General features: G+C 55.8%; 3 protein-coding genes and 1 long non-coding RNA gene across 17 annotated transcripts in view; 3 read left to right on the forward strand and 1 right to left on the reverse strand.

Annotated features, from left to right (window-relative positions):
* LOC116276917 (uncharacterized) overlaps positions 1-1,034 on the reverse strand; it is an 8,734-nt gene extending 7,700 nt beyond the window's left edge. The window contains exon 1 of the long non-coding RNA XR_012066915.1: positions 894-1,034. This is a non-coding gene — a long non-coding RNA (uncharacterized lncRNA). The remainder of the gene's footprint in view (positions 1-893) is intronic.
* Positions 1-1,571, forward strand: part of CHD4 (chromodomain helicase DNA binding protein 4) — a 27,263-nt gene extending 25,692 nt beyond the window's left edge. For 11 of the 12 annotated variants that reach the window (XM_072954641.1, XM_072954642.1, XM_072954633.1 and 8 more), the window contains 2 exons: positions 621-784; positions 964-1,571. In XM_072954641.1, the coding sequence (XP_072810742.1) occupies positions 621-784; positions 964-981 (182 nt within the window). In that variant the 3' untranslated portion in view covers positions 982-1,571. Of the gene's footprint in view, positions 1-620; positions 791-963 lie in introns of those variants that run through there. The other variant, XM_072954644.1, reaches the window with a different exon arrangement.
* An 808-nt stretch (positions 1,572-2,379) lies between these two features.
* Positions 2,380-11,336, forward strand: NOP2 (NOP2 nucleolar protein). Its single transcript, XM_006210854.4, has 16 exons — positions 2,380-2,533; positions 2,773-2,882; positions 3,929-3,974; positions 4,157-4,245; positions 4,435-4,664; positions 5,697-5,752; positions 5,856-6,013; positions 6,116-6,315; positions 6,464-6,553; positions 7,579-7,666; positions 7,743-7,883; positions 8,477-8,616; positions 8,761-8,850; positions 8,999-9,121; positions 9,228-9,456; positions 10,567-11,336. Exons 2-16 carry the CDS (start codon positions 2,777-2,779, stop codon positions 11,178-11,180), a joined length of 2,400 nt encoding a protein of 799 aa, XP_006210916.2. The 5' UTR covers positions 2,380-2,533; positions 2,773-2,776; the 3' UTR covers positions 11,181-11,336.
* Positions 11,337-11,875: 539 nt separating this feature from the next.
* Positions 11,876-23,441, forward strand: IFFO1 (intermediate filament family orphan 1). Of its 3 annotated transcripts, none has more exons than XM_015244896.2 (9): positions 11,876-12,675; positions 16,398-16,458; positions 16,547-16,642; positions 17,332-17,472; positions 18,279-18,436; positions 18,529-18,649; positions 18,905-19,000; positions 21,619-21,749; positions 22,401-23,441. In XM_015244896.2, exons 1-9 carry the CDS (start codon positions 11,912-11,914, stop codon positions 22,507-22,509), a joined length of 1,677 nt encoding a protein of 558 aa, XP_015100382.2. In that variant the 5' UTR covers positions 11,876-11,911; the 3' UTR covers positions 22,510-23,441. The 3 variants fall into 3 exon arrangements, with proteins under 3 accessions (XP_015100382.2, XP_072810746.1, XP_015100383.2); XM_072954645.1 differs by having other exon boundaries at positions 22,405-23,441; XM_015244897.2 differs by having other exon boundaries at positions 18,908-19,000.

A 23,441-nucleotide genomic window follows, 5' to 3' on the forward strand; every position in this document is an offset into this window, starting at 1 on the left:
CTAGGAGCTTAGGATGTGCTAGGGATCCTTGCCTTCCTCCCTGGGAAGCTAACATTTCAGAGGCAATCAAGGACAGTCTTTCTTTGCCTCCTTTAATATACTTAAGTTCTTTGCTTCTCTGAAGCAAAGCAGGATAATATAATTTCACCTGGGATACTCAGGTGATTTAAGATCCTGTCAAATTCTAGACCCTTTCCAACATTTTGTTTCTAAAGTTAAAACACTGTGTGTGGGGGGATGGAGGGTGAAATAAGGAAAAGAAGGCTGTTATAAAGGAAGAGGGAGACAGCTCCAAAGGTGGAGAGGAAAGACAGTGGGAAAAGGAATCAATAGGAAGAGCCGTTCAACAAGTGGAGGAGATAAAGACAGTAGGGATGAAGGGACAGTGAGGGTCAGGTGACTTTTAAAAAGCACAGAATCATAGACAGTTGGAACTGGGACATGAAGAATAGGAGTTTGAGTGTGGTGGAGGCCAGGTCAGGTGCTCAGTGACAAAAGAATACTCCAGCACATCTCTCACCTGGTGACTGAGAAGTAATAGGGGGGCTTGGTCCACTTACGGTGAGATGGGTCTCAGTCTCGATCACCATGGCTCACCACCGCCTCTTCTCCCCGTGCAGTTCTGAAACAGCTAGAAGAACTGCTGAGTGACATGAAAGCCGATGTGACTCGACTCCCAGCTACTATTGCCCGAATTCCCCCAGTTGCTGTGAGGCTACAGATGTCAGAGCGTAACATTCTCAGCCGCCTGGCAAACCGGGCACCTGAACCAACTCCACAGCAGGTATAGGACCGTTTTTCTCTGGCTAGCTGTTCCAACAGAGCCATTCTGGAACGTGTGACTTTGCTGTCTGTCCCTAGCTTTACATACTGGGCAGGTGGGGCTGGCTTACCAGTGAGCTCCCTTGGGATCAGGTGGGTTCGTGTGGTCTAGAATTCTCATCCTTCGCTCTTTTCCTACAGGTAGCCCAGCAGCAGTGAAGATCCAGATTGATGATACCACCTCCACCGCTGAGCAGTGACCTTCCTCACTTTCCCTTGCCCAGCTTCTCCCCTGGGGGCCTGAGAGACCCTCTCCTTCCTTCTGCCCCATCTTCCATGTTGTAGAGGAACAACCCCCGTGCACTGGGGGAGGGGAGGGAGTGAGGGGCAGTGGTGCCCTTCCTGCTGGAGAGACGTGCAGCAGTAGCGCCGGCGCCATCTGCAGGGAGCTGGCGGGCTGGCCTGGGCCCTGGCTTCTCCCCACTGTAACGTCTGTTACAAACTGTTGTGGGTTTCCGCCAGGCTTGAAGAAAACTATCTGAATTTCTTCGTCCTTTTGGTTTTATTTTGTTGGTTTATTTTGTGTTTTCTTTTCTCCTTTTTTGGGGGTATTCACAGTGGGCCGGGCCCCTGGGCGAGACACAGCTACCTCTGTTGGCATCTTTTTAATACCAGGAACCCAGCGGCTCCAGCCCCTGAGCGGCTAGAATGAAATAAAGTGGAAAAAAAAAAAAAAAGGAAAAGAACCAAAAGCATAAAAAACCACAGCAAATTTCTTGACGAAAATTGAAAATAAAAGTTTCCTTGTATTTTAGTGCTCTGATTCAGTGTGGGTGGAGGTGGGTGAGTGTGTCTGTTGGAAGCCCCGCGAAGCGTGCAGTTGAAGACTGAGGGTTTCCTTGTGTCGGAGATTCCACGAAGAGCAAGTGTCCCGGGGGCGAGGACGCCACCGCCTGTGGACAGCGGAGACCCCGGAGCCACCCGGGGTTCACACCTTGCACTGCGGCCTGCTGGCTCTGTGAAGTTGAGGATGTGAACTCCGGGCTGTGGATGTCTCATGCATAAAGCAGAGCTCTTCAGAGTTGTGAAGATGAAACCCGTAAAGTGCTGGAACAGGTTTTAACAGCTAGTAAGCACTACTTAGGCTGAAGTAAGTTCTGTTAACTTGAGAAGATGCAACATGCCTTCCTCCTGATGTCCAAGATGGAAACTTAGGCAGAGAAGACCCTTACCTGAGGGGCAGCGCGGGGTCTGTGGGTTCAAGGAAGAGGGTTTCTGAGTCACAGTGAATGGTGTGGGATCCCCCGATCTTGAGGCGACGCCGGGCAGAGGACACCCGAATAAGGGCTCTGCTCTGGCGCTTCCGTTCGAGAGGAGGGAGCGGCTTCCGGTATCAGTTTTTCTCAAATCTGCAGTGAAGCCAAAGGCCCACGCCTGGAGGGGAGGGCGGGGAAGCCGAAGACGGCCCCGCGCGCACCGCTTCTCCGCCCACGGTCCGCCCCGGAATCGTGCCCCGCCGCGCCGCCACGCCCGCCCCGACCGACTAACGTTCCGGCTTCCGCGGCGGCCTGAGATCCCGGAAGAGGCGGGGCTTCGAGGCGAGCGCGCGCTGTGCGCCTGCGTGAGACGTTTCCGTGGTGTGGCGTCTGAGCGCCGGCCTCCGGCCGCACGTGGAGTCGCGCGCCTGCTGCCCAGGGCGGTCTCGGGGCCGGGCCCGCTTCCGGGTGAAACGAGGCTTCGCGCGGGTCTGGAGGAATTCCAGGAAGGAAAGGTGAGGCGCGGAGCTGGACTGGGGCGTGGGAAGGGTGACACGGTGCAGACGGCGTGGGAACCAGGGCCTGGGGCTCAGCGTGGAGTGGAGGTTGGCTAGGCCTCGAGGGGCTGTTGGGCTGCCGAGTCGAGGTTCTGGTCGGGGCGAAGCCCTTTACACTGCGATTCGCTTCGTCTGCACCCTGCCTTTGTCTTACAACACGCGCCACCTCACCTGTCTCCCGTTTTTATTTTCCCCAGGACCATGGGGCGCAAGTTGGACCCTACGAAGAAGGAGAAACGGGGGCCAGGCCGAAAGGCCCGGAAACAGAAGGGTGCTGAGACCGAACTCGCCAAATTCTTGCCTGCAGGTAAGGGTCAGGTGCGCCCGCTCCTACCGAGTCTCCAGCTTTTGCGCCATTCTTTCATCTGTAGCATAACCTTTACGTTTTTCAGCCTGTGTGTTCCTTTCTGTTCACGTGGAATTTTCTTTATATGTGTTATTAGGAAGTAAGTATGAACGAAGTATGCGTGTATGAACGAAACACCTTCATGAGCATTTAGGACGTAGGGAAGATGCGACAAGTAGTCATGCAACGAGAGGTGTGGTTTAACATTGAGAGGGTTCAGAGGAAGAGGGGAGCCTACGGAGTTAGAGTTTCAGAAAGTTTCGTAAAGATGCGTTTTGAAATGTGAGTGACATTTTAGCAAGTGGAAGTTGGGACAGGCCAGTCACTGTGAACTCCATCGTGGAGGGGATGGAGATGGGGAAGCACAGGTCTGGTTCCCAGGTGGTGAGCTGTCTCCTGTGTGGAAGACTGGGTGGGAGAGAAGGACGGGCAGGTAGTTTGTGTTGAGCTTTGTGCGAAAGATGCAGTTTATTGAGGTATTGGTAAGTGCTGAACATTACACTGAACTCTTTGGACACATTGTTACCATGTCATTCTCTTTAGTGTCCTGTGAGAGAGGCAGTGCTAAGAAGTTGGATGCTGAGAGGTTAGCTTGCCTACAATTATTAAACAATAGGGCTGACATTTAAACCTTTTATTTCTTGGAGAAGATATGAAAAGCAGCAGTTGTAAAGGTAAACTTTGGTGTTGGTAACTGAGACTAAAGGAAAAGGCAGAAGAAAGATAAATTTTGAATCTGTGTTGTTATCAGAATGGCAGCTATGCTATTTATTGAAATCAGAAGTCTGGAGGGAGGCCCAGTGTGGACTTGGTTGATGAACAACCAGATGGAGATCATTTCCTTTATTTCTTATCTCTTATTCAGCTCCTGGTAGAGCACAGTGGAGTGAGTTACAATCTACTGCCTTTAAAAACTAGTGTCCTAATTCTCTCCCCTTTTATTTCCTCTCCCATTGCTCTTTTTCTTTTCCCCTGTAACTTATTGCTCTGCCTGGTTTTTTAAACAGCTGGTGAGGACAATTCCAAGAGGCTGTCCAGTCGTGCTCGAAAGAGGTGAGTGTGAGTGTTCAGACTACGTTACACAGATTAAATTGGTCCTGCTCGTCTGTAACCACATGATCCCATGTGACCGTGCTGATGGAAAGGGCTGTTAGGGGGCTGTCACATTTCCCTGCAATGGGAGGTGGCAAGTGTGTTCCTTCTCCTCATTCCTTCTCATTCTTATGTCTTTTCAGGGCAGCCAAGAGGAAATTAGGCTCTGCTGATGCCCCTGAGATGAGTAAGTCTCCTGGGGCCAAACCGCTGCCTGGAAAGCTACCAAAAGGTCAGTGAAAATAGGGGCTGGGTGCTCTTTGAGGAGTCCTCTGGATCCTAGGTGGGGAAGGGCTTGCTGAGCATTTCTGGAGTGAAAGGAACAGCCACAAGGACATTCTTGGGAGTGGATAGTGTGGGACCCATCAGTGTGTGGCTGCCATGAGTCCAGGATTCTTCAAACCCTTTGGGATCTTTGCAGGAGCTGTCCAGACACCCGGTAAGAAGAGAGCCCTGTCCTTATTTACCACTACTCAAAGCAAGAAGCGCCTGGCACCAGGCCATAGCAGTGATGAGGAGGGAGACTCTGGAGAGGACAGTGTGTTGAACCAGGGGGACCTCTGGGGCTCTGAAGACAGTGATGCTGACATGGTAGATGACTATGGAGCTGACTCCAACTCCGAGGATGAAGATGAGGAGGATGGTGAGGAGGTGAGCTTTATTTCTTGGGGTGTTCAGGAAGCGATCCTTGCCTTTTTAGAGTCTTTCCAGATCCTTGAGATTATTCCTCAATGACCAGGATAAACCTGAGTAGAAAAAAAGGATTTTCACTTTCCATCAGTGTTTTCATACCGCCTTATGTCCTCTCAGCACACGTGCAAGTTGACAAGAGCTATAGGACAGTGCACTGTGAGATGAGAGTGCTCGTGGCTGGTGCAGACATGGCAAGGCGGACGTGTGTACGGACCTGCTAATGGGACTAGAAATGCACACAGACTTCTTAATGGCATTTGGTATCTAAGAACCTTAAAAAGGCTTTTCTGTTTGACTTAGTAATTCCAGTTAGGAAGATGATCCAGAATATATAAATAAAGATACATTTGCTAAGACGTAAGAAGTTATTTATGTATCACAAAATTAGCATACGAATGTATTATTAGGAAAAGTCAGGCAATATAGAGTTGCATTGAATAAAAAGAAAGTTCCCAATTGCACCTGTCTCCCATAACCCCCCTTCTCTCCATGGAGTTATTATTATGAGATTTACAGGCACTGTGTGGACCATGTTGCCAGCGACTCTGCAAACTTCCAAAATGCCCAGTATGCTTACCTGAATTCTGGTTCATTCATATGCTACATTAACATTTGGCCATTATGTCTATGAAAACGCTTGTAACTGTGAATACAGCTAGATTACACATATAACTGTAAATGAGAAAAGGCAAAAAACAAACCTGAAAATGCATCACAATTTCAATAATATGAAAAACGGCTTTTGCCTCGCCACGCCTGTGTGCTCTCCGGTGTAGAAAGAACAATGCAATGAACGCTTTCAATCTGTCATGTTATTTCAGCGACGGGAAATGTTTTGCCAATCTTATACCCATTTTTAGAGGGTATATGTTTCTTTCTGGGAGTTAAGAGTTGTATCTGTAGGGAAAAGTAAAACACAGAGGCAGGAAGTGTCATGTGGGCTGTAGAAGGGCAGGCTTTGCGTCACCAGCCCTTTGTCTCTCTTTCCAGTTGCTGCCCATTGAAAGGGCTGCTCGGAAGCAGAAGGCTCAGGAAGCTGCTGCTGGGTGAGTTTTGGAAGCTCTTAAGGAGGAAATAGGCTGGGATGAGGGAAACATGAGTGGGGAGGAGGAGGTGTCTGTTTGGATCTGTGAACCGCTATGTTCACAGGGGCCAGTGGAGCGAGGAGGAGACTGATGAAGAGGAGGAAGAGGAGACGGTGTCCCCTGAGTCAGGCCCCAGAGAGGATGAAGAGGCTGATGGCTTGCAGATCAATGTGGATGAGGAGGAGCCTTTTGTGCTGCCCCCTACTGGGGAGATGGAGCAAGATATCCTTTGGGTGCAGCGGTGCAGGGATCGGGGAGATGCTTGGGAGAGGCGGTTTCCAGCCCCGGGACATTAGGAAGCAGTTCCTTACTTAGCAGGTCCACATGCCCAGGCTCCAGACTTGCAGCGGGTTCACAAGCGCATCCAAGATATAGTGGGAGTGCTGCGTGACTTCGGGACACAGCGGGAGGAAGGTCGGTCTCGATCTGAGTATCTGCAGCGGCTTCGGAAGGATCTGGCCACTTACTACTCCTACGGAGACTTCCTCCTTGGCAAGCTTATGGACCTCTTCCCTCTATCCGAGGTGCTGAGGGCCAGTCTGACGCCCTTCCTGCTGTGCTTTCCTCACCTTCTCTCCCTGTGTGAGGGAGGCGGTTGGCCCCTTTGCTCCCTGATTTTCTGGCTGAGCTCCTAGGCTGGCCTGACCTTTTCCCTGCCGTCCTCTGTCCCAGCTGGTGGAGTTCTTGGAAGCCAATGAGGTGCCTCGGCCTATCACCCTCAGGACCAATACCTTGAAGACCCGACGCCGGGACCTGGCTCAGGTGAGGGGTGGGCTTTGAGGTTTGCTTGTCTCGGGGAGGCCCTGACTTCTGCGAGCCCCCGAGATTTCCTTATCCCGCTCTGTGACTGGGTGGGGTTTCAGTACCTGAGCATTTCTTGGTACAGGCATGATTCCAGGAGGCAAACCTAGACAGGCCCAGTGTCATGCTGGGTTTGGTGGGCTGGCTTAGGGCCGAAGACCTCTATGGAGTGGGAAACTGGTCTGTTCTGCCTCTGCTCCCTGTGACAGGGCTGGGATGTCTGTGTCACCATAAAAATGCTGCCATAGAAGTGGGGAGGCTATAGCTTAGTGGTAAAGTGTGTGCTTAGCATGCACAGGGTCCTGGGTTCAATTTCCAGTACTTCCGTTAAGTAGATAGATAGATAGATAATAGATAGATAGACAAGAAAATAAATAAATCAATAACCAAATAAACAACCTTCTCTCCAAAACAAACAAATGAGTGCTGCCGCAGAAAGAAGTGGGAGGGAGCTGTCTTCCTTGTCGATCATTGAGAAGCTGCTGAAACTGATTCCTGCCCTCAGGAATAGAAACGGTGCACAGGCAATATTTTAAGCTCATCATTTCCAAGGGTTCAGGGACCCCAGGTTGAACATTCTAGTTTCAGAGTCAGTGGTGTGGCACTATGTGTGTATATCTCATGGCTTGAAGATAACCTGAAAATTAAAGTGCTGTAACTGATAATTCTAAATTTTAGTGTGGTAAGGGGGCTAAGCCTCTTGGAAAATCAGAGTCTACTTTCAGGAAATAAAAGAATAGGATCTGGCAGTTGCTGCATTGGGAGGAAGTTCAGACCTAGAGTTAGAACTTGAGGCTAAGGAGAAGGACACTGTGGATGCAATGGGAGAAACTGCTCCATGAGCCTGCAATGATTGTGTCCTGACTAAGCTTTAGGGGGTTATGGTGCCACAGACCTCCTGACAGGACCAGGTTTTCCTGCTCCATCTGCTTTCTGGGTAGAGTAGCCTACGAGGTTTTAAAAACCTTCATCCCTCTTATCTTCAGGCTCTAATCAATCGTGGGGTTAACCTGGATCCCCTGGGCAAGTGGTCAAAGACTGGACTTGTGGTCTATGATTCTTCAGTGCCCATTGGTAAGTGTTCCCTGCCTGGTGGCCCTTCTCCCCCTGCCCTTGTCCCGGCATGTCACAAGCGGGTCCTCCTCCACAGGTGCTACTCCTGAGTACCTGGCTGGGCACTACATGCTGCAGGGAGCCTCCAGCATGTTGCCTGTCATGGCCTTGGCACCCCAGGAACATGAGCGGATCCTGGACATGTGCTGTGCGCCTGGAGGAAAGACCAGCTACATAGGTATGGAGGGGCCGGCAGGGCTAGGGTTCACCTGGCTCTCTGCTTATGAAAGTAGGTGGGCTCGGTGAGTCGCCAGCGCTCAGGGAACAGTGTGCAGGCGTTCAGCAGGATCGGGGGGGCGGGCACAGGCTCTGGAGTCGGCCTGGATTCCAGCCCCATGCGTGCCTCTCACTGCCCACGTGGCTTTGGCCAAGCCCCTGGTCGCAGTCATCCGTGGCAAGGTGTCCTCTTGCTTGAGTGGGCTATTATGTATACTTGGGCTGTGAGTATGTATATTATGTATACTGAGGGTTGAGATGTGCATGTTGAAGTCCTTGACAATGTTCAGCATGTAGTTAGACGTAACATTTTATTAACTTGTTAACACTTGTAAGAAGTAACTTGGTCTCTAGGATCAGAAGGGCTTTCAGTAATAGTGGAAAAACCACCCTGGGAGGCGTGCTCACTACAGGGTAGGCAGTGGGGAATGCGGCTCATTGTGTGTGGAGTCTGCCTGGAAGGGATGAGACTTCACTGGCAGATTCCTGGGCTGGAGGGTGGCCAGCAGGTGTGGAGGCTGGGGAGCTGCTGGTGAGCACTGTGCCCTCCTTCAGCCCAGCTGATGAAGAACACAGGTGTGATCCTTGCCAACGATGCCAATGCTGAGCGGCTTAAGAGTGTCGTGGGCAACCTGCACCGGCTGGGAGTCACCAACACCATCATCAGCCACTACGATGGGCGCCAGTTCCCCAAGGTGGGGCCCCCCTGGCGCGTCTCTCCTGAGCCATCTTCCAGGTCCCCTCCCCTCTTCTGGCGTCAGCGTTGAGACTTGCCCCTGGGAAATAAATGGTGTGGTTCAGGTGTCAAAAACATCTGACTGATCTGCCCTTTTGCCCAGGTGGTAGGGGGCTTCGACCGAGTCCTGCTGGATGCTCCCTGCAGTGGCACTGGGGTTATCTCCAAGGACCCGGCTGTGAAAACTAACAAGGTAGAGTTGGGACCAACCGAGATGTCTTTTGGGGGGACCTTGTGGAGCCAGAGTGGAAGGTGGAGTCGCCCTCTGAGCAGTCAGTGGCTCCTTTCTCCCGAGGCTGCCTTTGAAATTCAACACCGTGCATCTCTCCGTCTTGGGACAGGATGAGAAGGACATCCTGCGCTGTGCTCACCTGCAGAAGGAGCTGCTTCTGAGTGCTATCGACTCCGTCAGCGCCACCTCCAGGACGGGAGGCTACCTGGTCTACTGCACCTGCTCCGTCATGGTGAGGCCTGTCGCGGGGTGAGGGGCAGGGCTGGGGGCTGTTGTCGTCCCTCGGTGCCCCCTTCAGCTCCAGCTCTGCTTTCCTTCTCTGTCTCCCCGCCTGGCAGGTGGAAGAGAATGAGTGGGTGGTAGACTATGCCCTGAAAAAGAGGAATGTGCGGCTGGTGCCCACTGGCCTAGACTTTGGCCAGGAGGGCTTCACCCGGTTCCGGGAAAGGCGCTTCCACCCTACTCTGCGCTCTACCCGCCGCTTCTACCCCCACACCCACAACATGGATGGTTTTTTTATTGCCAAGTTCAAGAAATTCTCCAATTCTATCCCCCAGCCCCAAACAGGTAAGCGCTCTGCACTTTGTACCTTTTGCTCTTTGTTTCTCTGAAGATGCTTTTGTAAAGTGTGCTGCAGGGAAGAGCCAAGTCTCTTGCCTTCCTCTTCCAGCCTTTGCATGGTAGGGTGAGAGGCCCCTTTTATCCCAACTAGAGTGGTTCCCGAGCCTGGACCCTGTTTGGGTGTGTTACAGCATTTATGTGAGTGAGGCCTTTTCCTTGATTCTGCCAAGTGGCTGCAGTTGCTGGGCATTAAATGCATTCCCCTCGTGGGTGTGGTTTCTTTTCTTGGCTGAAGGTTGCCTTCCTGGTAGTAGACCTCTGCTGGGCCAAGCCTTGTCAGCACTGGCTTGGCACAGGACTCCTCAGAACCCGCAGCGCTTCTCTGAGCCCATCACACTAGCTGCAGCTTGTTCTCTCAGCCATCTTGAGGAGTCTGGCCTGGATCTCAAGGGGAAGGGTGGGGCTTTCTGAAACGGCCAGAAAGCTCTGCATGCTGGGATGTCACCCCGGGTTTAGTTGAAAGAGGGAGAGGCAGGCTTCTCTGGATACAAACTGTGTGACTTACTGAGTTGACTTTGTTTTTCTTTATGAACTGCCTCTTGAGAAAAGTCACATCTCAATGTTTACGGAGTAAACACCTCTAAGAAATGTCAAGATTTCCTGTAATTTTTGTTTTCTGCTGTAACTGTAAAAGTACATATTTAATATATGTCAGTCTTATTTTCCTGCATCTCATCAAAATCTGCATGGAAAAAAATTGTTTTCTTAAAAGAAAAGCCTAGTGCTTCAGGTTTATTTGGGATTCACCTCCTTAGAGTGTCTTGTAACCTGCTATCCTCAAGGGGGCATAACTTCCTCTAAAAATCTTTTGGCTCAAGGATGGGTAGTGATCCCTTCTCTTTAATACGAAATTCAAAAATGACTTGAGTAAAGGCCAGGTGCTACTGAGTAATATGAACCCAGGGAGCCTACTCTTAGGCAGATTGTGTGGACCACTTGGCCAGGAGCTAGCACCAGGCAGTTTTCTTGTTTTAATACCTCTGCTTACTTTCTCCACTAATGATCAAGACCCAGTGGTGAGGCCCACTTTCTCAAACTGTTTAATTTTAACCCCAGGAAATTCTGCAACATCTACTCTTGCAAACATAGACTTGTCCAACCCAAAAGGGCAGGTGACCCCCAAGTCTGAGAGCAGCAGTCAGTCTGCCAAGAAGGCCAGAGTGGCTGTGGAAGCAAAGCAGCGGCCACAGAAACGGCAACATCCCAAGAAGGCTTCCTTCCGGAAGCAGAATGGCATCTCCAAAGGGACAGACTCAGAATTGTCCACCGTGTCTTCTGTCACAAAAGCCCAGCCTTCCTCCAAGAGCCAGGACAGCAGTCAGCTGGCTGAAAAAGCTGCAGTGGCTGGGAAACTAAAGCAACAGTCTCCCAAACTGCCGTCCTCCAAGAAAGTTGCCTTCCGGAAGCAGCACGCTCCCCGCAAGGGCCCAGACACAGAAACGCCTGCAGTGCAGCCCCTCTCTAAGGCCCAGGCTGCTCTCAAGCCTGAGGACGGTGACCGGCCCTGTGGGAACACTGCAGGGGCTGAGAAGGTAAAGCAGTTGCCGGAGCAGCCTGTCAAGAAGGCTGCCTTCCAGAAACAGAATGGCACCCCCAAGGAACCTAAGACTCCCACCCTGTCCCCTTGCAGTTCCAGCTGGCGCCCACCCGCAAAGAGGAGAAAATCTTAGTCCAGAGGCAGCGGCCAGCCACTGCTGTCTTCGGTGAATGGTTGAACTAGACTGGGGTGGCTTATTGTCGTTTTTACTGGGTCAGAACTCTTACCTCTGTGAGGATGGCTTCCCCACTGTGGATATGAAATTTAATACAAATTTTATGATCTCTGGCCTCTGTGTGTGTTTCGAGACGACTGGGTACTAGCTTTGCTGCTTTATGGGTAGAGGTGGGAGGGTGGGACCCGGCCCCTCTGAAGAGAGGGGACAGCGTGGTATATTGACAAATCACGTAAGTTCTAGGCCCCTGGGGAGGGGTCCTTTGGTCTCCCCAGGGACCCAGGGAAGGAGCCTCATGGAGTCAGGGCCTGGGTGTTTGGACTTTGGAGAAAGGAGGGCAATAGGGGTGTATGTAGGGAAGATGGGTTTCGTGCCACCAGAACCATGGAATACTGGAAGACCTGGGTTTTATACCCCTCTGCCACCCTGGCTGGATTACAGACACGAGCCAGGGTTAGGTTAGCTCGGGGCTCAGCCTCAGACCCGGAAAGTTCGGTCCAGGTGCCAGCCTCCAGCCCAGCGGTTCATTGGCTTCCTCCGTGCCCTCCCCCGCCCCGCTGACCTCTGCCCCTTCCGCTGAGCCGTCTGATTGGCTGCTCCGCGTCCCCCTGGCGCCTCATTGGCTCCTCTCCTTCGCCCTCCATCCCTGCTCTCGCACGGGTCTCCATCTCCCGGCAGACGGCGCAGCCATGAATCCGTTATTCGGCCCGAACCTCTTCCTCCTCCAGCAGGAGCAGCAGGGCCTGGCCGGGCCGCTGGGGGACCCTCTGGGAGGCGACCACTTGGCCGGCGGCGGGGACGTGCCCCCGGCGCCGCTCGCCCCTGCCGGCCCGGGTCCATACTCACCGCCCGGGCCGGGCCCGGCGCCCCCCGCCGCCATGGCGCTCCGCAACGACCTGGGCTCCAACATCAACGTGCTCAAGACCCTGAACCTCCGCTTTCGCTGCTTCCTGGCCAAAGTGCATGAGCTGGAGCGCCGCAACCGGCTGCTGGAGAAGCAGCTGCAGCAGGCGCTGGAGGAGGGTAAGCAGGGCCGGTGGGGCCTGGCTCGCCGCGACCAGGCCGTGCAGACCGGCTTCGTCAGCCCCGTCCGGCCCCTGGGGCTGCCCCTGGGCGCCCGGCCGGCCACCGTCTGCACCCCGTCGGCGCGAGCGCTGGGCTCGCCCGCGCGCTCGCCCGCCGGCCCCCTCGCGCCCTCCGCCGTCTGCCAGCCGGCGCCCTCCACCTCCACCGCCTACTCCTCGTCTGCCCGCTTCATGCCCGGCACGATCTGGTCCTTCTCTCACCGCCGGCTCGGGCCGGGACTGGAGCCCACTCTGGTGCAAGGGCCTGGCCTGTCGTGGGTGCACCCGGACGGGGTGGGCGTCCAGATCGACACCATCACCCCCGAGATCCGCGCGCTCTACAACGTGCTGGCTAAAGTGAAGCGCGAGCGGGACGAGTACAAACGGAGGTAGGGATGGGGAAGGCGGGGACCCGGCCCAGCGTCAGGCCACCCTCGGGCCGGTGCTAGGTGTGCGTCCAGGAGCGGAGAGCAGCTGGGCCCGAGAATCTGGGAGGAGTAGAGAAGAGTAGAGCTCCTGCTGTGTAAGGAGGAGCTTGAAGGCGATAGCCGGATGCTAGAATCTACAGAGAATGCAGAAGTCAGACTTGTGACAGGAAGAGTAGGAGCAAAATCCTGTGGGGAACCCATGTTTTCCTTCTGGCTTTTCTTTCTGTCTCAGCTATGCTGCAGTGCTTGGATGATGGTGTAAACTGTGGAGATTTTGTGAGGTGTGAAACAGGACATGGGTCTGAGGGGTCACATCTGGGCTACTGCTGACTCCCGCCAGTCCCAGGCCTCGGAGTGATTTTATGATATAAGCTCCGCATACTGATCAGAAGTAAGAGGCAAAGGGTGCAGCTTCAAGTTGGGAGTCTAAGTGAAATGAGAAGGGGCCGGGAAGGGGAGGCTGCACCTTGCACTGGGGGATCCTGCCGCTGCCCAGGGTTTCCCAAAGTAGTGTCCACAGAAGCCGCATGCCCACTCTAGTTCCAGCCAAAAGGCTCCGGGGACCTCAGCAGTTCTGGGAGTTGGTCAAAAAAAAGGAGGGGAAAGAAAAAGTAAAGGGAATTCCTTAGGGAAAGAGGAAGGGATGGATAGTGGGCGTAGGGCTAGTGAAAACTGGGGGATGGGAAAGTGCAGAGCGGAAGGCAGAGGACTCTTGAAGAGGGCAGCAGGGACCCGAGTAGGAGAAAGTTGGGAATAGGAGCACACCCGTGACGTAAGGCAGCTGGGGCAGGCCCTGTCACGCTGAGGATGAAGAGCTGGCTTTCAGGGGGAACCCCGCAGGGTAGCACAAGGGGCCAGGGAGGGGACGCAATGCTGGAGTGCTGGCTGCACCCAAGTGGATTCCTTAGAGGGCTGATAACCAGGCCGCTGGGACAGGAGCATGAGCACAGCCAGAACGTTGTAGACTGTGACCAGGATGCCATAGTTGAAGAGGGAGGAGATGACAGGTCAGAAGGAGGCTTTGGTTTGGGGGCCTTCAGGTTTAACCTCTTACTGAGCTACTCTGGGCAGGCCTGGGAATTACCCTTGCGGCCCAGCGGGGCAGAGATTTGTGTCTGGTGAGGACTGACCGCATCTTCTGGGAAATGCCTGCTGGGCCTGGGGGTGACCTTCAGGAATCTGTAACCTGCTAGAATCTAGCAGATCACAGGTCAGCAGGCTTTCTGAGGTTGAGTTCTGTCATGCTGCCTGGCTTCCTTAGCTGTAGTCCATGTTTTAGGTGTCTTTGGGAGTCTCAGTTATCCTAAAACCATCCTTCAGATACCCAGTCCTAACCCCTGCGGGAGTTAATTAACACAGTCAGCAGTGGAACAGGGACAGTTCTGGAATATGTCCATAACCACAGGAACAACTGCTGTTCTTAGGGGCCTTTTTTTTTTTTTTTAAACTGAAAGAGTGTTTGTCCTTGGTCCAGCTGTCCAGGGCAGCAAAGAGTTATTCCTCAGGGACTGATGAGCTCATGGCTCTGCAGTGCACTGCTGTGCAGAGGGCCCCATGGCCAGACTTGGATGGTATGTGACACTGGCAGTTACTCATTCTTCCACCCCAGATCCCCTGCCCTTGTTCTGTTCTCTTTGTAGCAACGCTATCTCCCATCTGTAGCCCAGAAGACATGGGCATACTTTAAGCACTAAACTGAGAAGGAGCTGAGGCCTCCTGGTTCTGTGTTCTGGTCCCCTGCCTCACGTGACCGTGGGTGGGTCTCTCTTTCCTGGACTCAGTTTTTCCTAGTATAGGAGTGGCCCCTGCTTCTTCATCTCACTCTGGAATGCTGTTCATTTGGAAGAGAGGTGTTTGCTCAATGTAGAATACATGGAAATTGCCCCAATTCTCCCCTGTTTAGAGAACCTTGTAAGTGAGACCAGACTTGAATGGAGGTCAAAATGAACCTATCTGTGGGGAAGTCTGGCTAGAGTACAAACTGAATTCTAGTGAGCTTCCAAGTGATTAGTTTCCAGGCCTCTTCTTTTGCCCCGTAGGATTTTACTAATCTTAATAATCCTTACCTAACTTCCTTACTTATGTTTCTACCTGAAACAGTTGAGTTCACTGCCCTAGCCTTCTTGGTGTAATTGGTCCAATTGGTTGTTGTCTTCTTGTCAGTCCTGCTTGCTTCCTCCAGGGACGCTTGGACCCCAGGAGCATCAGGGTACCACATCCCGTGCTGTCACGCTGTAGGTGGAGAAACCAAGGCCCCGAAAAGAGAAAGGTCTTATCTAAGAAAATACATAACCTGGTGCAGCTGGGCCCCTTGCTGGCCCCGTCTGTCTGAATGGGAATGCCAGAGCGAAGGGGAGGAGGACATGGGGACCAGCAGTCAGGGGAGGCCGGGCAGGGAGCCAGGAAGGCGGGAGCTGGGCCGTGCGATGAGCCAGCGGATGGAGACCAGGCTGGCTTCCTCCTCCCTGCCCAGCAGCAGTGATGTCGAGGAGTTATTATTAGGAATGCTGCAGTGCGGGTGTGAATGAGGAGCAGGAGAGCAAGGAGAGATGGGACTGGAGGGAGAGCCCAAGGAAGAGAGCGGAGGCACCTGGGAACAGAGATGGAGGGGAGGGCAGGAGATGACCGACTCCTAGGTCTGCAGCTCTCTGTGCTGATTCCTAACCGTCTTGCTCATACTGAAGTTTCTCTCTTGGTGCAGTTCCCCTCCTCTCTCAGCCTGGAAGAAGCCTTTCCAGGATGGGGCGAGAAGTGCTAGGCTCTAGAATGGGATCCGAGATGCCCTGCTAGTCCAGCCAACCTTGTAGGGTCCTGATGTCCCAAGCAGTGGTATTGTCTCCGCCACTGCCCTTCTGTCTCTGTGATGTGGTGGAGGGTGCTCTGACTCACTCCCAGCCCTGGGAAAAGGGCTCTGCTTGGCCAGGAGTGTCTTCTAGCCTCCTCGTGGCCTTAGGCTCTGCATCTTGGAGCCCAGGATGCTGCCTTGTCCCATCCACCGTGTCAATGAGGCACTTTCCCATACTCCGGTGTCCCTCTCCCTCTGAGTCTGAGTGTAATCCCAGGCTTGAGCGCATCAGGCCAGCCCTGACCCCTCTCTGCTGCTCACTGAGGGCCTCTGGGTGGGCACTTCCTGGAGCTTGTGGGGATGGACTGTGAGGTCTTCTACCAGGCTCTTGACCAACTATGTTGATGCGGTATGTGTCCCGCAGCTGCTTTTGCAGGGTTAATGTCCCACAAGAGGCAGGGCAGCGGGCTAGACGAGCTCTGTTCTGGTGCAGGCAGGAGGCGGGAGCCCGGATCTGTGCGACTGAAGGTGGGAGACCGGGCGGGGCGGGCCTGGCGGTCTGGTGTGGGCAGGAGGAGGGGATGAGGCCCACCAGACAGCTGGTTGGGCCGGGGCCTGAGTGGGATGGGCCCTGCAAGGGACCAGAGCAGCACAGTTGCCCTTAAATGTAGTTCCTGGTGCCAGGCCGGAGATTCTGGGAAGGCGGCTAGTGAGCTCGGCACTGGCCAGGGGCCTGGAGCCGTCTGACAGCTTCTGCTGGCCGGCTGCACGTTCCTGTCTGGCTCCTCCTGTCTGGGGCCCCAGACCCAGGGCCAAGGCCTGAGCCGAATGGGTGGGGGACAGGGAGCAGAGGAGGGAGGACCCCCGCCCATGTGCTCGCCCTTGGCCGTGTCTGCAGGTGGGAAGAGGAGTACACGGTGCGGCTGCAGCTGCAGGAGCGTGTGAACGAGCTCCAGGAGGTGAGGGCCGCCCTCCGCCCGGGTCCTGCTTGTCCTGGCCCCTGCCCGCCCTGCAGGGCCGCTCACATTGGGTTTCTCCTGACTGCAGGAAGCCCAGGAGGCCGATGCCTGCCAGGAGGAGCTGGCCATGAAGGTGGAGCAGCTGAAAGCTGAGCTGGTGGTCTTCAAGGGGCTGATGAGCAACGTGAGTGCAGCCTCCTCGCCCCCCTCCCCCCTCCCCCGGCCAGGCTCGCCCCCGAGGCCGTGTGCAGCCAGGCTGAGCAGGCCTTTCTGGCTGGGGCCTGCCCACCACCCCTCACCCCGCTTTGCTGTGCTTCTGGTTCTTCCCCCTTGCCCACCCCCCCGTTCAAGAGAAGGAACGCAAGTCCCCGTGGCCTGCACCGTTACTGGACATTGTTAAGCAGTGGTTGAGAACCCAGATCCCGCCTCTGCAGCCTGCTCTCAGTGTGGCCCTGGGTCCTTGGCAGCCCTGCCTCGGTGTGCTTGTCTGCGGAATGGGGTAGTGAAACGTGTACTTGGCAGAACAGTTCTGAAGGAGGTGGCAGCTCAGGGCAGCACTGGCTCCTACTCAGTGTCACCTACTGTTCCTGCCATTGCCATGCTTCCTCCACTCTCTTAATGCCCAGGAGTCTCTCTGTCTCTCTCTGGGAACCGGAGTTCTAGGAGGGAGCCCCCTGCACGCCCCAGGCATGGGGCCACATCCTCCAGGGGCCCCCCACCTGGCTAGGGAGCCAGTTGCCTGAGCAGAGTGCTAGGGGTGAGGACACCCAGGAAACATGCTGCCGTCTGCTTGGAGGAGCCAGAGACACGTGTCTGGGAGGGTGAGGGGATGTCGCTGGGCGCCCGTCACCGTTCCCTTCACTCCCTGCACAGAACCTGTCGGAGCTGGACACGAAGATCCAGGAGAAGGCCATGAAGGTGGACATGGACATCTGCCGCCGCATCGACATCACCGCCAAGCTCTGTGATGTGGCTCAGCAGCGCAACTGCGAGGACATGATCAGGATGTTCCAGGTGAGGGTGGGGCTGCCTCGGCCCAGCCCTGCCCCCGCCGTCCACACCTGGGCCAGGCTGGGGGGCGAGGGCAGCCTCTGGAGGGGAGTTCAGAGCTGTCTCTAATGCCGTCTCTCCCCTCCCCTCTCTCTCCTGTCCGCCTCCTCTCCTGTCTTCCTTTCATCTTTTCTTGCTTCCTCCACAGAAGAAGCTGGTTAGTTTTGCTCTCACGCAAGCTTCCTATGGCCCTGCCCCTGTTTCTTAGCTCCCCGGGCCTCCTGACCCACAGGGCTCTCAGTGCAGACCCCCCTCCTCGGTCTTCCTGCTCCCCCCCCTCTTCTCTCTTTCTCTCTCTCTCTGCTTCATTTCTCTCTCTCCCTTCGCCCTCTTCCAGATCTGGACACGTGACTCAGGTTCTGCCTTGTCAACATCGTGTCTCCCTCCTCCTTGCAGCCCGAAACGTCCCTCTCGGTTCAGTCATTCACTAGAAAGACTGTTTTTAGAAAAGAAACCCCCTGAGCCATCTGCACATCTTCCTGTGGCCACAGCCAGCCGTTTCTCCCTTATCTTACTGCTCTGTTTTCTCTGTTTCTTCTCTGTCTTCCTCCTAGTCTGCAGCCCTGTACCCATCCGTGTTTGTCTGCCTGTCTCGGCGACGCTGGTGTCTCTGTACCTGTCTTGTAACCGTGTCTTCTCTCTGTCCGCCCGCCCACCCCTCCCGCTGGTCCATGCTTCCCTGCCCGCCCGCCCACCCGCCGGCGCCCACCGCCCTTCTCCTCATGCACCCGGCCTCGTCTCTGTAGTCTCTGCACTTGTCTCCCATTAAGGTCCCATCCATGGGGGGGCGGAAGCGGGAGCGCAAGGCAGCCATCGAGGAGGACACCTCCCTGTCAGAGAGTGACGGGCCCCGCCACCCCGACGGGGACGAGGAGGAGAGCGCGGCCCTCAGCATCAACGAGGAGATGCAGCGCATGCTGAACCAGCTGTGAGTCCCGCAGGCCCCTCGGGCCGCCCGAGGCGGCAGCGGCCCAGCAGCCCCTCGCCGCCCGCCTTGACCCCCGGGCTCCCTGTCTCTAGGAGGGAGTATGATTTTGAGGACGACTGTGACAGCCTGACTTGGGAGGAGACCGAGGAGACTCTGCTGCTTTGGGAGGATTTCTCAGGCTATGCCCTGGCCGCCACAGAGGCCCCGGGAGAGGTAACTGCCCTCCCGGCTGCAGGCCCCCGGCTCCTCCTCTCCGGCCTGGCGCCGGGCTCCCGGCTCCTCCCCGCCAGCCCTCCACTCCGTGCTGTCTTCCCTCTGTGGCCAGCATCCGTCACATGCTTCTCCCTCGTCCTGTGTCCTCATCCTTGCTCTCTCCGGCCTCCTTTAATGTGACTCTCTCTCTCCCCCACCTTGCCCTGTGGCCCGTCCCATCCCGTCCCTCCCCTCCCGCTTCCCTCTCCACTCCAGCAGCCGGAAGAGAGTTTGGAGAAGGTGATTAAAGATACTGAGTCCCTGTTCAAAACCCGGGAGAAAGAATATCAGGAAACCATTGACCAGATAGAGGTAAGTAAGGCCGGGAGCTGAAGCCAAGGGGCCCAGGGTCCCGGTGGGTCAGGAGCAGGGCTGCGCGACCCCAGACACCAGGGCCTCCCCTTCCCTCCTGGCAGGGGAGGAGTGAGCTCCCCGCTGTAGCACCTCTGGGGGGGCCGTGGAGGGAGGCAGGCAGGTGGCTCTGTCACATACTTGCTTCCACTCTTACTTGCTTCTAACTAGCTTCTCTCTGAGTCTTCTTCTTTGTTTGTAAAGAGGGGATCTTAGTAATACCGCCCTCAGGGCTGTCTGAAGGTCAAGCACAGCAGTCCCCAGGTAGAGTGGGGCCGAGTCCGCCTCGCAGTAAGCACACCGTGTAGCAGTGGTTTGCTGTTGTCACTCTGGTCATTGCTGCGGCAGAGTCCCCTCGGAGGTGGACTTGAACTTTGCTGCTGCTTCAGCTCAGGCTCTGAGCTATCGGAGGCATCTCCATTCTTATTCCTTAGCCTTGAGGAGCCTTCTCGAGATGGCAGGTGGAGCTGGTGCTTTAACTTACACTCTGGGCCGTGGGAAGGGTCTGTGTCAGCCCAGTGGAGGGAGCTTTGGGGCTCGGCTCGGCTCTGAGCCCTGTGAGCTGAGAGCGTCCTTTCCGCACCCTCTGACTTTGGTGGGGGTGAGGCTGGGGGCCTTCTGGAACTCTCGTCTCTCTCCATTTGCTGCTCTCACACTGCCTACATTTTGAGAAGGAAGCTGTGAGATTGTTCTCCTCTGTCCTCATTCTGCCGGCACGCATCAGATGGTCCTGCTCCTTTAAGCAAAATGTACTTTCGTGCTTTGCCCAGGCAGACACATGCTTAGTTTGAAAGGCACAGCCAGTCTGTGCCACCAGCAGAGGAGCTGGGAGGGGAGGCCCACGTTCTGCTGTCCCATTTACAGCGTCTCGCTGTCCACCTCTCTGTGTGAGGAGAGGTGTCAGGGCGGACGCGGTGGCTTTGGTTGCAGTGTCACTCCTGACCCTCATTCTGGGGCACCTGAAGTCCCTTTATCTCAGTGACCTTTGATCTCTCAGGGTCCCTGGGACGGAGGCAGGGACCATTTCCATTACTGGATGCTGAGGCCAAGGCCAGGGTGGAGGGTGGGGTGGGGTTCTTCCTCCCCTCCTCCCTCCTCCCCGACCTGCTCCCAGCCTCAGGCTCACTGCCCTGCCCTGCCTCTCCATTCAAGTGCCTGTTTCAGGGGAGGCTGTTGGGGTCATCCCCTTCTCGCCGCCCTGCCCTAAACGTGTGAATGAAAGCGAGATGTACAAAACGTGTAGACACACGGCAGTCCTGGCCTCGTCTTCTGCTGGGGGGGTGTTCGGTTCTCCCCTCCTTTCCTGCCCCACAGAGATGGGCTCCAGAACCCTGCCTTCTTCCCGGGGTGCAGGAATTGGGGTGTGGGTGGCAGCCAGTCTGGACAAGAGCTGGTGGCATTGTATTTCCTTCCTGGATTGAACAGTCAGCACATCCTGCCCCTTGGCTTCCTGCTGGGGGACCCCAGTTGGGATCCTGGCTCTGCAACCAAGGCTGTCATTTCAGCTGTGCTCACGAGGGCTTCTGACCCCGCTTCCCTGCCCCCAGCCACCATGTCATCCCTGTGTCACTGTCCCAACCATCTCTTTGTCTGTCCCTGTGACCGTTTCCTTCTCTCTCCAAGTTCCCATCCTCTCTCTGCCCAGTTCAGATCGTTCATGGGTGGTTTCCCGCCCCATCTCTTTGCTCTCAGGCAGTCAAGCAAATCACCTCGAGCGGTTTTAGTCTGCCTCCCCTTTTGGCCCCTGTTCTTTGTGCCCCAAAACAAAGAGAGGCAGCAGACTGTCTCCAGCCCAGATCCTTAGATCCTTTATGGCTGCCGCCTGCTGCCCAGCTCTGGGAGGGAGACTGCGTTTCCTTGACTCCCAAGCCCCCGGTTTTTCCACATCTGACGTATTTTGAGTCCGTCTACTTCTCATAACCCGTAGGACATTCGGGGAGGCAGGCAGGCCTTCTGTTAGTCTCTGAAAAGGGTTTACAAGTGGCAGAAGTCATGAGGAGGAAATCACTGGTAAGAGAATGGGGCCCCTTTCTGCCGTGCCCAGGTGGCCTCCTCTCTGCCATGAGTCTTGTAGATGCTTCATAACGTTAAGTGATTCAGCTCCCATCGAGGTGCGGGGCTTGCCCACGCAGAGATGAGTCGGACCCGTGGCCGGCCTTGCCAGGAGCTCCCAGCTCGGATGGGGGAACAGGCTGGGAACAGTGCTGTTCCGGAGTGAGGGGCGAGCCAGGCCACGCGGGCACCCAGGGAGGGGGCAGTGCCGTCCACAGGTAGCCCTCCAGGCATGTGTGCGCCCATGAGTGTCCCTCCTCCGCGCCCACAGTTCCTTTCCTCCTGGCTCCCATCGTGTCTGTTCAGAGAATGCAGGCCTGGAGAGCAGATGCCTCTGTGGGCTGAGGTTCCTGGGGAATGATGCTGTATCAGGTGCCTCCTGCCGTGAGCTGGTTTGCTTTTAGATGTCAGCCCTCCACCCTGGCTGCCTGGGCCCCTGTCCGGGGGGTGCCCTTGGCAGTTTAGCCTCCCGGGGACTGGGGGCAGGGGCCCTGCTGACCAGCAGCCCTGCCCCGTCCCCGCCGCAGCTGGAGCTGGCCACAGCCAAGAACGACATGAACCGGCACCTGCACGAGTACATGGAGATGTGCAGCATGAAGCGGGGCCTGGACGTGCAGATGGAGACCTGCCGCCGGCTCATCACCCAGTCTGGGGACCGGTAAGCCCTCCCTGGAGTGTGGGTCCCCCAGGGTGCAGGTGGGCAGGGGGCAGCGCCCGGCACCGCTCTGGCGGTGACTCAGCCCGATGAGGTGGGGCTGCCCATCGGAGGTCACCTACTATGTTCGGCCTGGTCCGCGGCTTCCTCTTCCTGGCAGCTGGGTGATACGTGTATCCATTCGTGGCTCGATGGCTGAAACTCCCCGGTGCCACCCACTCTGATGGTGCTTCTGGTCAAAGGCAGCTACCAATCAACCAGGAGCAGAAGGGGCGCAGGGGCAGATTTTTATCTAAAGTCAGGACCACAGTTTGTGACTTTGACCCTGTATCAATTTTTTCTTTTAATCACAAAACTACTACAGCTATACGTAAAGCTGGGGCCACAGAGCCAGGGCACTCAAACAGGCAGTGTCTCATGCTGTGACTTCAGATATTTCTGAACTCAGCTTTTCGGGGTCCCTACGTTCAAGCGGGGACTGTCCACCCATCAGGCTGGGGTGGGAGAGGACCCTGCATCCACCCTCACCTGTGGCCTCCTGCCCCGCTGAAGGTGTTACTCACCTGCCTGCCAAGGAATCAGTCCAGGGGCGGGGATGCCAGCCTCCTCAGGATTCCTGTCTGCTCCGAGGTTACAACTGGTGTTTTTTTCTAGAAAGTCTCCTGCTTTCACTGCGGTCCCGCTTAGCGACCCGCCGCCACCGCCGCCAAGCGAGGCTGAGGACTCCGATCACGATGTCTCATCTGACAGCTCCATGAGATAGGGACCTCCTCCAGCTTGGCCCGCAGGGGTCCCGCTTGCGAGACAGAGGGCTGGGGGTCGCAGAAGGGGGCACCGAGCCTGGCCTCGGGCCCTAGGCTCTCCTCCCGGCTTCCTGCCTCGGTCCTTGGCCTCTCTCGGGTTCTGGGGTGTCTGGAGCAAGGCCTGGCCGCACAGCCGGGGTCTCCTGCCTTCACGCCTGGGTGTCTGCTACTCTCGCCTTTAACACGCTGCCGGCGCTCGCGGCCTCTCGCCCTCTCCGTCGAGTGAGGACTGTGATCTTCCTTCCCTCCCTGTGGCCTGGAGCCAGCTGGCAGTCTTGATTCTGTACTGGTGCTGACTGGCCCAGGCACTGGTATGAAGTGGACCAGGCTGGACATCCTGTGGCTTGTGCGACAGGAGAGGTTGTCCCTGCATGTCACAGGTGGAGGGAGTGGGACTAGGCACAGCACTCTGTCCTGTTGTCCAAGTGCTCACGGCCGTCTGCCCGTTGACAGCAGAGTGACATGGCTGTGACTTCCCTCATGGAAGTGCTACACATAACGGGGCCTTAGAGCGCCCAGTCCAGGCGGCTTCTGGGTCTGACCGAGCGCAGTATTGTAGAGGGAGGTGGAAGCTCCTGCTTGTCACTGCCAAGTGACAGGAAGGGGGCACTACCTGTGTGGATGTGTGTGTGTGCGCGTGTGCACGTGTGTCTAGCATGTGTGCTCAGGGCCACAGCTTCTTCAAGCATCAGCTGAAGACGTGCCTCCTCCGTGTCTCGTGCACTGAGACCAACAGACTGAGCAAGATGTCCCGGACTCGGAAAAGCTCGGAGAAACTGGGGAGGCGAGACTGAGGCGACCTCAGCGCCACTGCCCGAGGCAGGCTGGGCTGGGCTGGGCTGGGCTGATGTTGAGTGGAATCTAATAATGAAACTGGCAAGTATTTATTGAA

The sequence above is a fragment of the Vicugna pacos genome, chromosome 34 (genome assembly GCF_048564905.1).
Source record: "Vicugna pacos chromosome 34, VicPac4, whole genome shotgun sequence".
Taxonomy (NCBI): domain Eukaryota; kingdom Metazoa; phylum Chordata; class Mammalia; order Artiodactyla; family Camelidae; genus Vicugna; species Vicugna pacos.

Coding starts and splice junctions, on each gene's coding strand:
- NOP2 (XM_006210854.4), top strand. CDS start 2,777: ATGGGGCGCAAGTTGGACCCTACGAAGAAGGAGAAACGGGGGCCAGGC. Junction 5,753..5,855: donor GCTCAGGAAGCTGCTGCTGG/GTGAGTTTTGGA, acceptor CTATGTTCACAG/GGGCCAGTGGAGCGAGGAGG. Junction 8,851..8,998: donor CGGCTGTGAAAACTAACAAG/GTAGAGTTGGGA, acceptor GTCTTGGGACAG/GATGAGAAGGACATCCTGCG.
- IFFO1 (XM_015244896.2), top strand. CDS start 11,912: ATGAATCCGTTATTCGGCCCGAACCTCTTCCTCCTCCAGCAGGAGCAG. Junction 16,459..16,546: donor GTGTGAACGAGCTCCAGGAG/GTGAGGGCCGCC, acceptor TCCTGACTGCAG/GAAGCCCAGGAGGCCGATGC. Junction 19,001..21,618: donor AAACCATTGACCAGATAGAG/GTAAGTAAGGCC, acceptor TCCCCGCCGCAG/CTGGAGCTGGCCACAGCCAA.